The 13,558-nt window shown below is 45.1% G+C and overlaps 1 protein-coding gene across 4 annotated transcripts in view; it reads left to right on the forward strand.

The window, feature by feature from the left end:
• LOC105569714 (RNA binding protein fox-1 homolog 2) overlaps positions 1-13,558 on the forward strand; it is a 281,021-nt gene that overhangs the window by 225,804 nt on the left and 41,659 nt on the right. For all 4 annotated transcript variants that reach the window (XM_012026391.1, XM_012026389.1, XM_012026390.1 and 1 more), the window contains exon 8: positions 7,669-7,689. In XM_012026391.1, coding sequence (XP_011881781.1) covers positions 7,669-7,689 — 21 coding nt within the window. The remainder of the gene's footprint in view (positions 1-7,668; positions 7,690-13,558) is intronic.

Below are 13,558 nucleotides of genomic sequence, written 5' to 3' on the forward strand. Positions count from 1 at the left end.
GTGAGATAAATGATAAATGCGACATTTAAGTTTTATTCCGCGAACTTTTGCCGCGCACTTTCAGACGTTGATAATACTGAAAGGAAAAGAAACTCCGCAGATCCTACGATTGATGTGAGCGAGTCGAGTGTGTGCGATTAGGTTTCACGTCGTGTTATTTTCATTTTTATATAAAGGAAACGCGAGTTAGCATGGCACATACGATCCGCGCGCAACTCGATATAGACGCGTATAATTCGATCTAATTTACACGCGGTAGAATTTATGTAACATATCGTATTAATTTTCCGCGTTTATGGTTACCGTTTAAAAATAGTCAACACGTTGTTACGGCCTGCAATTACACGGTTAAACGCGTGTATCGGTCTCGAATCGACCCAATTGTAAAAGTGGCGCGCGTCTAATTATAGAGAAATTTATTTGGCGGCGAATGTACAGGGTGTCCCAGGAAAGGTCAATATTCTGGGAGGTGATAGTATCGGTCATTTTAAGTAAAAATGTTCACACGATTATATGTCCCATTCCCCACATTGAAAAAAATTTCTGGTTGAATATGGCCGAACCAGATAATTCCTGTAGGATTTACCAGAATTCCTGTAGGATTTACCAGAATTTCTGTAGGATTACAGGAATTCTGGTAAATCCTACAGGAATTATCTGGTTCATATTCAACCAGACATTTTTTTCAGTGCACTGTTTCCGAGATGGAGCTATTTGAACGTACAGTTGCAAAATTACTGACGAGAAAGAAGTACTGCGTACTATTTTTAATATAATATTGTTCAAGTGATACATTTTTTACAGATCATAATAAATTTTCCAAATTTCCACCGTTAACAAATGCGTTTTTCAACTCTTGTGTGAACATGCGAGGCACTTTGAACATTTCTACAATGTTATCAGCACAACAGACGTATAAGAGTGAATTCCCACAGACGTTTATGAGGTTGGATAAAGTGTGAAATGCACAGAAAAAAAGTAAATGCACGAGACATTCAAGTAGCTCTATCTCGGAAACAGTGGGGAATGGAGCATCTATTCATATGAACATTTTTGCTTAAAACGCCGATGCTATCGCCTCCCAGAATATTGACCTTTCTCCCTGGGACACCCTGTATATAGCCCGCGTAATCCGCGTCATTATAGAGCCATTAATTCTCGCCCGGGTGCCGCGGGTCTTCGAAAATAAGCCATTATTTCTGTCCTGGCGCGGAAAGAAATTTGTGAGTACCTTGGCAATTAGTGGCCCTTAGAAAAACCAATTCGAGTTTCTCTATCTTGAAAGTGTGGCGCGAACAGTCGCGTCATCTCGAGAGCGTTTCTTTCGTTCCAAGATACGTAGCAGGCAATTTTAACAGTATTGTGCATCTCTGCTTGGCTTCTAGTTATTAAACCTGTGCGATGTACCGAGCGCGCCGTTTTCGCAAGTTGCAACACCGCAAATTTATTTCGCCTCCGGCCCGTGTGGGCTCTTTCTTGTTCCCATACTTCACCCGTAATACGCCGCGTGTGTAAATAACGTTGAAAGGAGTCCGAACAAGTTCCGCCGCGCGGCCCCGCCGACCGGCCCTTCCACCGCTCTGGTATATGTTTTTCCACCCTTATATATATCCCGGATCGACAGGATTTACAGAAGCCGAGTCATAAAAATTGCATACTTGCCCCCGTTCGTCCCACTTTCTCTTAAGCAACGATGCACGGGTCTCTCAATCCTCTTAACTCGATACCAAATCTACCCGTGTTCGACAACTTTAATGTCCGCCTGAAATAAATCATCTTTGCGACTAAATTAAGCTCGGCAAAAAGATTCAATTCCCCGACGCTTGTAATTCTCAATAAAAAAGATGCGCCTTGTTTAAAACTTAATTTGAACGTGTAAAATACCCGTCTCTCTCTCTCTCTCTCTCTCTCTTGATGTGCGCGATGACATAAATAAACAATTTATGTCACAAATAAATTTTCCAAGACCTCTTTCTCAGTGTACATAAAAGCCACATAATTCGTATATTACACAAGTGTTTTCACGAATTGACAGTTCACGATGCAAAAAGTACAAAAGGTGCAGAATCGCTGCAGCATCCCTTCAATTGGAACAGCGACAGAACTTTTTCCGATGACGCGAAACGTCGCGAATATTTAAGATTACGCCCTACACGTGCACCCCGCGCTTCATCATCGTCTCTCGGCCGCGGTTTGGCAGCTGCTCGCGTTTCACGGCGCTTCCGTTCGCCGCTTCCGTGAGAGAACAGCCGGTACCCGCGGGTACGTGATGTCCATAATTTACGCAAAGTCTCGCCGCTCATTAATTGTCGCGTAAATAACGCCCCGCCGCACGGCATGCATACATTTGCTCGCGTGGCCGCGCACCCCCTTCGTTCACTCTTTCGTTTCTCTCAAATCGTGTTACACGCTCCCGTTTTTTCTTCCGAGCAAGTCGCGCGCTGTGCCTTTCCGCTCGCTCCTCCTCGCGGCGAGGAAAAGCGCGCGCGCGGCAACGAATGTGCAACGCATCGAGATATCGCACGTAATATCTCACTTCCGCGGGAAGAAACTTTACCTTCGCTAACTTTAACTTCGCTTTACCGCGAGCCTTTTATCCTTCTAAAATTGTCTTCTTCGAAATTGCGTGTTTCTCTCTCTTTCTATCTCGCCCTTCTCGCACGGTTTCCATTATTGCCGATGTCTCTGCGTTCGGCGCAATTTTGTTTCGGTACAATTAATATTCTTTTCTTCTTTGTCGCATTGTTCTACTTTCTCCCCAAAAAAGGGACATAAAATATTCGGTGAAAACATTTTTATTCTTTTGAGGACTGGAGATCCTCGTTCTCTCTTTTCTCTTTCCCATTTAATAATGGGATTATTATTACCTGCCTAACACCGCGCTCTTCTTACAATCCGATTTACAGCTGCGACGGTACCTACAAAGCGGCGGTGTCGTCGAAACGAAGAACATTTCCGCCGGAAAGAAAGAAAAGAAAGGGCTCTCGCATTTATTTCGCGCACTGGGTCGCGCACTTTTTCCCGAAACTCTTCCGCTCGCTTCTCCTCGTTTTCTCGATGCTCGGCGCGGCTCGCCAATTTATCGGCAAGAAATAAGCGCGAGAAGTGGAACGAAAAGGGTTCGGGCGGCGGTGCGGGAGAGAAGCTTCATTTTATTAAAAAATTTTATTTTTATTCCCGTCGCGCAGAGCCAGGCCGCGCCATGGCCGTGCCGGCGGTTAATACCGGAAGCGGGGGTTTAATGGAATTACAACGTGTTTTATATGCGCGCCAGCATTTTCGCGCGAGAAATTCGCGGAACGGACGAAAAGCGCACAAAGGGGGAGCCGGGCGGTTGCGGACGGGGGCGGAATTTCACGCGCCACCGCATAACGTGTTTGCGTAATATTTGCATGATATATTTTCGATACGCCGGCTCGCGAGAGATCCTATAAGTTTTATGCAAAGCGAGGCACTATTGTCCGTCGCGGCCGCGCCCGATAAATAAAACCGGCGGGCGACGAAGAAATCGGGCCTTTCGGGGGTGTGACGGAAGAGAGGCGCTTACGCGTCTATTTTCACGGGTCTCGCGTCATGTCTAAAGATGCGCTGACCTGATATACCGAAATATCAAGGGGGGGGAAAATCGCATTATGCATGCACGCCGAAAACCGGAGCGGAGATAAGGCGCTGCCGCGGATTTCTTCGTCAGGCGGCAGCCATTCCGCAAAATGCAATTACACCTTTGCCCCCAAGTAGCTTACGTACACATAAATGAGACAGGCGCCCGACGCGCGACGCGGTAAGCGTACGAGCGTGAGTAAACGAACGTGCTTGTAAGGCGAAGCTACCTATTTTCTGCATTGTTTAATTCCTCGCGTAAAACGCCGCCTAAATATGTACACTGAGTAATTTCTAAAATTAGCGCGCGGGAGGAAGGCAGGACATTCTCGCCGGCGTTTTTCTTCCGCCGTTCCGTATACGGTCCGTTTTCTCGTAGCATTCGCTGCAATTAAATTGCATTCACGCGGGACCATTCGATAAAGCTGTTTCGCAGTATCGAAATTATTATGCGAGAAGTACCTTACACGTGTTTATCTCTATTTTTAGCTTTTACCTCTCGCGCTACATTTTCGTTTTTATTAAACTTATCTCCTCTCCATTTCCTCGTATAACGATGAACTCTGCCGCGCCATTTATTCGCGAAACTAAAGAAGAAATAATTCCCCGCGGCAAAATAACACATAATAAGATTCGTGTTTGAATTTAAAAAAAAAAGAGAAACAATGTTGTTCGAGCTGGTACATCCTTTTCCATTTGATTGAAATACATTATTGTCGCTTGCGCAACAATATTTTCTCAGAAACTTCTCGCTTGAATTTCACTTAACTTCCCGCGGGCCATAATTTTGTTCTCGTAATTCGAATAATAGAGAGGAACGGCGTATTTTTTAAATCTAACGCGAGAGTGTAGCTAGAATTTTTTTTTAATCCGGCAAGTTTGCTCGCGTGTCTAAATATTTCATTGTGATTAATTAGCTAATTACAATTAGTTCGTTATTTAATATCGTATGTTAATTATAATTGTAATTAATTAACTATTGTAATATGATTAACTCAACTTTTATTTTAAAGAGCGCAGTATACAAATTAGATTTAATACCGAATGTAAAATATTTCGCAAAATTTTAATTAAGGAACAGCGCGTTTTTTGATGGAAAAAATTTACATTTACTACTACCGCGATTACGGTCTAAACGCTCACGTGAATTATAGCTCGGCTACCGTCAGAGATTTACCACTACGCAAATGGCCTTTACCTTACGAAGTAAAATTCAATCGTCGAAATTTTGCGAATTTGAATTGCGCGATTTTAGGGCACGCGGCAGCCTCGGCAATCAAGCGTTTTACATGTACGCCCGCCTCGTTATTATCCCTTCGAAGTCGCTGTCAGGGGTCCGCCGTCCGATTGCTCGTTTCCGCTTTTATCGCGTTACATCGGCGCGTGCTACGTCGAATCTGGCAAAAATCGGGGTTAAATCCGGCGCGAGGGTATGCACGCTGGGACAACCGAGTGACCGCATCCGGCATCCCGCTTTACGGGTCATCCCCGACGCGATACCGGGGGCCCGGCCCGCCTCGTTTGTGAATCGTCGTGGCCGGGGCGAGAGGGGCAAGGACGAAGGGCGAGTAATTCGCCACCTTCCGTTTCATTACTGACCTGCCAGAGATACAGCCGCGCGGCACGCAATCGCGCGATCAATCCCGCGGCTGGTATCCCACGTCCGTCAGAACCGCGGACGCTGGACGTATGCGAGATCGCGCCCCATTACGCGCGCATAGATCACGCGTCATTAATGCGCCGCTGCGACACCGCTGGAGCCGATCGCGAGATTCGACGTTCCGCTAGCCTCGTCTGTTAAAGCTTAGGGTAGAGAAATGGGAAGATTAAAGCTACAGTTGTACGAAATGCATTCTCGTTTTACACGTTTGCTCGAATATTGGAGAAGAGTTCTCTATTACGAGATAAGTTCCTAACGCAAGCTAGCGGGGTTGCTACTAAATTAACAAGGCATCGTCTGTTGGTTCCATCGTGATTTTGTTGCCCTTGGAGTGAAATCTGCTTAGTGGAAAATTCATTGTTAGATTTCGCGTGTGAGATAGCCTATGTTTCTCTCTCACTCGCGGGAATTTGACGGACTCTTATGGCCAGTCTCTGATTACAGGGTCTCTAACTCTCTCTCATTTTAATATAGTCTTCAATTCTTCTCACGGGACGCGCGGTATATTTGTACAAGTCTATGGTCAGATCGTGTCAATCGTCGCGAAAAAAAGATTTGCGATCGAATTTCGATGTTGAAAACCTGCTGTCTCGTATCAGAAGCCTATCTCGTAATAGTGGACTTTTCTCTCTATCTCTCGCGTTTGGCACGTTGATCGGAAATACACTATTTTGTTCGTTTGCTCGGATAATAACAAACAGTCATCGATCTCTTCCTGATACACCGCGCACTGAGATACCGAGCCGCTTCGCAATTAACTATACGGAGGCATTGGGTTACCAATTAATTGCAAACGGATTTCAATCGACAAACCTTATAATTGATGCGCGTAGAACGAGCGCCGGTAAAACTCGCGGACTCCCGCGTGATCGCGCCTCTCGTCGAATCCACGGGCGTTTATCATGGACATTATGAAAGTGGAAATTTCGCGATTCGTGCAGGCGCATATTTTTCCGCGTTCGTAAAAACTGATTTGATTTTAAAGCATCTTTATGCGCATAATCTCGGAAAAAAAGTGCCCCATAAATCACGCGCCCGGCATCAAACTTCGCTCTCGTCCCGCCTTATTCATCTCCCGGCGCGGCGGGAACAAAATCGAAGCGCGCGCGCGTCTCGAGAAAGAAAATTGCAATCTCGGGTTTTATAAAAGACGGGGAGCGCGCGCCGTCGATAGTTCGCGGCCATTCTCGATAGAGCCAATCTTCTTGTTACATAATTCCCGCGGCCAATTACGCGGAGAGGCAGACTCCGGTTATCCCTTCGGAGATATAAAATCCATTTTCCATCCGTATTACGTATTCTTCGTTTATCGTGAAGACTCGCTTTTAAATGCCGTAACACAGTAGTAAATTTCTGCTACCTATTCCGCGCGAAAGAGAAGATACCCCTTTTGTGTCGACAGTTGCTTCAATACAAATATTAATACAATTATTAACCGACTATTCATCAATCTGTTACTGACAAATGTTACGGTGTGCGTTTTCGTTAGTGAAACAGCAGAGCTCGAGACCGATCGATTACTGTCTCGGACTTTCTAAACTCCCTTCTGCCCCATTTTTTCTGTTTTGCAACAAACATTAATGTGGATATCGCTATTTTTCTCATTTTAACATACGGGTAATTTACTACGGTGAAATCTTCTCGCCGGAGAAAGAGTTTCGCGAAGAACTTACGCTCGTGGGAAGAATGAGCTTGTGGCGCAACCCTTGGAGCCCTAAAAAACTTGGTGGCAATCAATCAACCACGCCCAGCGATTATTAGTGCAGTTTTGTGGAGGCTAAGGACGAGCGTTTTAATCCCAGCTGCTGGGGGACGGCTGTTCGCACACAAATTACCTCGCGTAATTTGATATTAATCCAAATTGATATTAATCGGACAAATCTCTTTCGCCAACTTTTTACACGCCGCATCGTTAAGTTACGCGATGTTCCGTTTTTTTAAATAAACGAGATAGCCGGCACTTTTTTTTAAAAGTTTTTTTTAAAGAGATAGTTATTTCGATCCGAACAAGGTCGTGTGCAAATTTATATCATGTCGATCGCATGATTTTTCTTTGCGGCGCAATATGTCGCGCAAAACGATATAACCACGTTCTTAACTAGCAAACTATTAACGATGACAGGGTATTTTCGGCTTAATTCAAATAACCATCTGCCCTATATACGTTCCGTTACCATGTTACGTCAGGTAATTGCGAACACCGCTAAATACTCTATTAATTATCTTCGCCGGTCGTGCGACAAATGCGGTGGCTTTATCAATAAAGGCCTCCCCCCCCCCCCCGCGCGCTGTGCACAAGCGCCGTTTTAACCGCGAGATAAAATTTCCCCGGCGCGCGATCGCTCTTTTTCGGTTATTTGGAGAAGTACCAGATGTGTAAAGGGACGTCTGTTTTTTGTCTGTTGCAGTGTGCGTACAGTGGCCCGAGGGTAGGTGCTTCCATGACGTGCCGGAGCCGGCACTGCTGAATCTCTACTTCGAGATCCGTGAGAACTGTCACGGCTTCTCCTGAAGGCAACGACCAGTCAGGCAACGACAATGATGACAATATGAGACGGGCCCCCGCGCTCCTCGTTTTCTTGCGAGCGCGCGGATCATCAGTATATCACTTCAGTATCGCGCGAGAGAAACATTCTCGAGATAACGTATTTATTTAAAAGTCTTTCCAACAGCCGCCGCACACCACGACCAAGCCAAAAAAAAAAAATACGAATAGCCACGTATAGCCACACAGAGAAGGGACGAAGGTCCTTGGTCCTTTTTTTTCTTTCTTTTTTTTTACGTTCACGTCGATACATTCCGATCGGAGGAACAGTTCCTAAATCTCGCGGTTTTCGTAGAGACGCGCCGTCGAATGGATAGAGTCGACGGAATGATCCTTCGCGCGAGGACACGATCTTGGAACAATCAGATCTGCGAATCTAGTAATTTCTCAGCAGATTATTCGATAAACTAGATATTTTCTTCGCATACTGTGTGCGATGTAATTGGATTGTTCTCTCAGTGAGTCTAAATTTATCTAATTGAGCCTCTCGAACAATTTATAAACGATATTGATTAATCGCTGATGACAGATTTTGTGTGGCGATAGTTTCTAAAAAATAATCACGGGCCCAAGTAAATCTCGTACAGCCTCCCGTCGTCTCCGTTCGTTCGAGCCGCGTCTCCTCGTGAGAGCGACACGTAAACAACGCGTGACGCTCTCGCGTATCGTTTCCGGTGATCGTGATGGATCTTGTGTGACACAGGTCTAACGCTGGCCCTAAATGGGCGCTCGGCAGAATTCTCGCTGAGCGCGCGAAAACGGGATCTCTCGCGTCTCTTTTCTTTATAGGGTTCTCGATGATCCCAGCAGAAGCAAGGTGGGTGGTCCAGAATATTTATTTACCTACAACTAATTGCTCGTCGTTCAGCCAACTCGGGATTAAAGACTGTCTCTCCTGCTATATACATATATATATATCTTTTTTTTATTGTACATGCCTTCTCTCTATCGTCCAGCAGGAGAGATACATCATGCTCAGCCCCTCCTAAGTTTCTCTCACACAACCAATTTTTCTTTTGTTGTTTCCCCGTCGAGCCGAAACGAAGTCCTCCTATCTTATCATCGCCCGTTCTACTTCGCGGTGAGAAAGCTACAAGAAATAATAACAGCTTTTGCGGTCTTGCGGAGGAAAATGCGTTGTGTGAAACAGAAGCGAGGAGAGAGAGAGAGAGTTGGGATAAAAATAGCTTGCGATAATAGAAGTGCTACGTTACGTGAGAAAAATTACGTTCAGCGAATGTTAGAACGAAAATACTATCGGCTAACTATTCCGGCACGATTGTTTATTGTCGGGAATTATTAGGAGGCTCCGTGCTATCAATAGCTCGTATCGAGTCCCATTTCTCTCGGCACTGTTTCACGATGCGCATTGCCCTCCCGCATAAAATGGCGTTCAGAGCGGAAGCAGCTAATCGTCACGAAGATGTTCGCGCGAGCTGCGACTTTCGATCTGTCTTATAGCATGCCACGAGGCGCGTGGACTTGAAATTAGCGAGGCGATCGATTCAAGAATCGGCAGTCACGGGCACCGGGCAAGAACCCCGGAGCAACCCGCGTTGCTTGCCGCATCACAATTCGGCACCTCTCGCAGTGAGAACGCAATCGCGAATTCGCCAAACTTCTGATGCTTTTACCATCCGCGCTATCGTATCTCGCGCAAAATTTTGCCGCGCAAAGAACGGAAAATACTTGTGTTATTCAATGCATTTTTGTTTTACTCTATTTTTTTTGTTACAAACGGAAAATAATTTTTTTATATCGGGGCAACCCCTATCGCGATATACGTGTGTCGCTTTTGTAAAATCGGGATTTAACATCGACGCGTTTCCAGCTTTGATTATATATTTACCGGTCCGAACGGTATTTCCATTATCTAAATGCACGACTGTTTGCCGAAGTAGCAGAATCGGGGGAAAAATTTTTTTTTTAATTTTTCAATCGAATATATCAATACGGTGATTTGCTGTATTTTGCTCATGCTTTGGTACAAATGTATGTGTATAGGCGAACGTTCCGTAAAGTCAAGTGGCAAATTACTCGATAATTCCGGAACAGCTTAGGTTTAGCGTAATGAATACAGGGTAATAGAGTATTAAGGATAGACAATTGTTTTGCATATTTACGAATTTCGATTTTCGACATGATTTACCTCGCTCGTTTACTATCTTCGCGAAACCCGACGACTTCGTCGTCAATTGTCAATGTGAACACGGGAGCAACGTGTTTAGAACATAAGTATACCGTGCCAAAAAGAAACACAGGGTATTGATTGTGGTGATTAAGTGATCCTTATTTTAGATATTTCGTGTAATTAGTGTACGTAGACACGTTTTTACATAGGACAGAAGAGACACGGCTGCATTTTTTTTTTAATTAGCCGAAGTGACGTAGCACCAAGTTTTGCGTGGTTCTGCAAGTGATTCCAGCCCGTTCGCACCGTCTATTTTTATATAATGTGATTTTTACACTTGGCGAGAGGAGGATCGCGCGCTGCCCTGCGAGCTTAACGGCGAGGCGCACTTGCAGGATCCACGAGAACGTAGAACAGTATTACGCAACCGCATGACTGTACTCTATTACAGGGTTAAACCGACATTCCAAAGATCGTGACATCGATTTACTCGCCAGACGAGTAAACTGGGGTAATTCGCTATTAAATAACCGCATATACAAACGACGCGATCGTGATTTATCCCGCCTTTACTGATCCAATCGATCAATCGTGTGCCATAATACCCCACTTTACAAACGTAGAAAGTAGGCTTACTCAGACAATTTTTAAGAGATTAAGACGCAGCGTTAGTTGCATAGCGATTAGACTACATAGTAAACGTCAAATAAGTGTTTGTGTGCGTGTGGACGATTAAGTGTTCTACGAAAAGTGAGCATGGAGATATTTGTAGAAAAACAGAGGATTAGAATCGACCGGAGGAAAGTGACAATGAAAATAGATGAATAAATGAAGCGAGAGCTTGAAGCGGGAACGAAAACATGACAAATGTAAAGAGGAAATCATTACTTTCCACCAGATCAGCATAAATTTTATACGCGGATAAACGTGAATATTTCTGTACCAATGAATATCGACAATATTCAGTTTTGTGCGAAAATTCGATGGAAGTTCGCTTTTGCAGAAAATTGAAAATTCGTTTGAAAATTAGAATATTGAGTTTCGAAAAATTCTGAACGCACCGACATAAATAAATTGCGAGACGTGTGTATGCGCGTGTATGTGTGCTCTCGTCTCTATTTTACATAATTATTAACGGCGCATTTAAAAAAAAATATCTCCTTATCGTTTACGCACAGTTAAAATTACTTTAATTATGCAAAATGGAATTTATTAATGTCGCGGAAGGACAAACTGTATTACCGAGGGTTGGAGCAAAACGAGCAGCAGCGAAGCAAATCGTTAATCGATACAAGGGCGGCTTGTTCTTGTCGCTGCTCGTCGAAACAAATCTGCGTGACACACAAGCGGACCGATTTGTCACATCTCAGTCAATAAAGAGGAATTTTTACTTTCCGTACATCGACGAGTCAATCGAAAACCGATTCTCACGATTGCACGTTCATGCATGTATATATTATTCATCGAGGAGAAACTGGGAATTGGCAGACGCGCGAGTCATTAAAACGTTTAAATGGCCGCGTAAAATTTCAGCGCCATTTCTGGCTAGGTAAAATTATATAAAGCGATAACAAGAAGAATAATTAACTTGAACTTATCAAATATAATCTCATTTCGTTGTTACGTAAGCGAAATCTCAATAGTGAATTCGTAAAAGTAGTTTTTCAAAAGTAAGGCGAAAAAGTGGCAAACGAGGCAAACAAATTCTATCGTTACGACTATATATCTGCCCTCTTCCCTAGTTCTCTCTTCCTGTTTAACTATGCGATCGCTCCGTCGACGTGTTCATTTCGCACACTTCTCTCTTCGGTCTTCTCGCGGAAGTATTCCGCCGCTGAACTTTCCGCCGCGAGTAGTCGGGGATATTTTCGTCGATTATCGCGCTCTATTCTCCCCGTCTATTCATCGAATCGTCGTCGTTCGGCAAATCTGCTCCCCGAGTCATACTCCAAGTATTCGGGCCGCATACCCTCTGCGTACGCGAAGCAAATCTACGCGTTGGCCACGCGTTCGGTTCCTTTGTTTTCCTTTTCCACGGGAAATTCTCCCCGAAATTCGCCCTCGCGGGCGACGCCCGGGCGCACAGCCGTGGACGACAGCTTAGCGATGGGATAAAAAAGAAGAGACGCGAGGGAGGAGGGCGAGTTCTCCGTCCGAGGGAGGATCCGGAAGTCGAGGTCCTTCCTCCCGGAGACCGCTCACCTCTCTGTCTTTTCATTTATCCCAACCTCGCACTTCTCGCGGCGATATTACTACTCCGTTTCGTAGCTCCCGAAGCATTCCGCGTCCCCTAACAATTTTCATTCCATCTCATACCGCTTTTCCACGTTCTTCTCCCGGCTCTCCTCTCTTCTTCCTTCCCGTCGCTCCCGCCCGTTCCTTTCTCCAATTTTACCTTCGCGTCAGAATTCTTCCATTTCAGTCGCGCCGCCGCGGTCGCGCCGGCGACGCGCGAGGAAAATTGATATTGCTGCCGGGAAAGAAAAAGATTTGCCTCTCCCGACATGCGAGATTTTATTGCGTTTACGACACGGCGTCCGACGTCCATTATGCGTGAACTTGAAGCTAAATCGCGTTATTCCCAGTTTGTGAATCGCTGAATCTACAAAGACGCGGGTTTTATCTCGCGAAAGTCCGGGAATAGGCTTCGAAAATCTTGCCCTCGCGACTCCGGAAAACCCCCGTTACCAACGACGACGATTTTGATGACGCATGCTCGTAGGCCTTTTACTTTGAGATTACGCTTATATTATTTGAATCACACGATCCACGGGGCGTTGAAAAAAAAAAGAGCACGTGAAACCACGCAGGGCTTTTCGCTCGTAAAAGCGAGAGTGGAACTCGAGAGTATATCTTTGTCAAAATTTTCAAGACTTTCGAAATGCAATTATCTTACCAAAGATATAGTCGGTATTCTGGAAAACATTATGGTTCGGCTTACGCGCGGAATCCGCGTGCGGAAAGACGCCGTAACAGCCATAATCACGAGTGCTTTTGCGACTGAAACGTCCTGTGATACTTCGACGGCACGAAAGGGCCAGGAACGGCAGGACATCGGGAAGAAAGCAACCGTACAACTGTTTATGTCGCAATGCGAAAGGCCAAAGAGGACTTTTACGGAAGAGCGATGCCGCCCGAAGAAAAGGATGCCCGGGGGATAGACCTGAAGACACACGAGCGATAATCGAATAAGAGGCCCACGAATACGATGATTTTCGAAAGGTACGGCCCCCCCTTCCTACCAAAAAAAAAAGCAAAAGAGAGTTTAAAAAGAGCGGGATCGTACGAGTAGCAAGTAACAACGACGACGAGACGATGTAGGCACGGAATGTGCAAGGATTGCGAAATGCATAGAATCTGCGTCGCACCCGGAGATGATGTATCCATTTGGACGCGCTTCTTTTCTCAGCCCTGCGTCTTCGTTTTTTTACTCGTTTACGAGGAAGAAGAAGGAAAAGTCCGTCTTGATTATGTTAAATTGACGTGTTAGCGCGGATCTCCCTGTGTTACACAAGGACGTAACGCCGAGAAATGTGGACCGAGTCCTTAGGGAGGAAAAAAAAATGGGAAAGAGACGTGTATTATTGGAATTAGCATCTACGGAGAAGAGGAAAGTGTATTA

This window comes from Vollenhovia emeryi, unplaced genomic scaffold, assembly GCF_000949405.1.
Source record: "Vollenhovia emeryi isolate VEMERY1.0 unplaced genomic scaffold, V.emery_V1.0 DF939123.1, whole genome shotgun sequence".
In the NCBI taxonomy this organism is placed as follows: Eukaryota; Metazoa; Arthropoda; class Insecta; order Hymenoptera; family Formicidae; genus Vollenhovia; species Vollenhovia emeryi.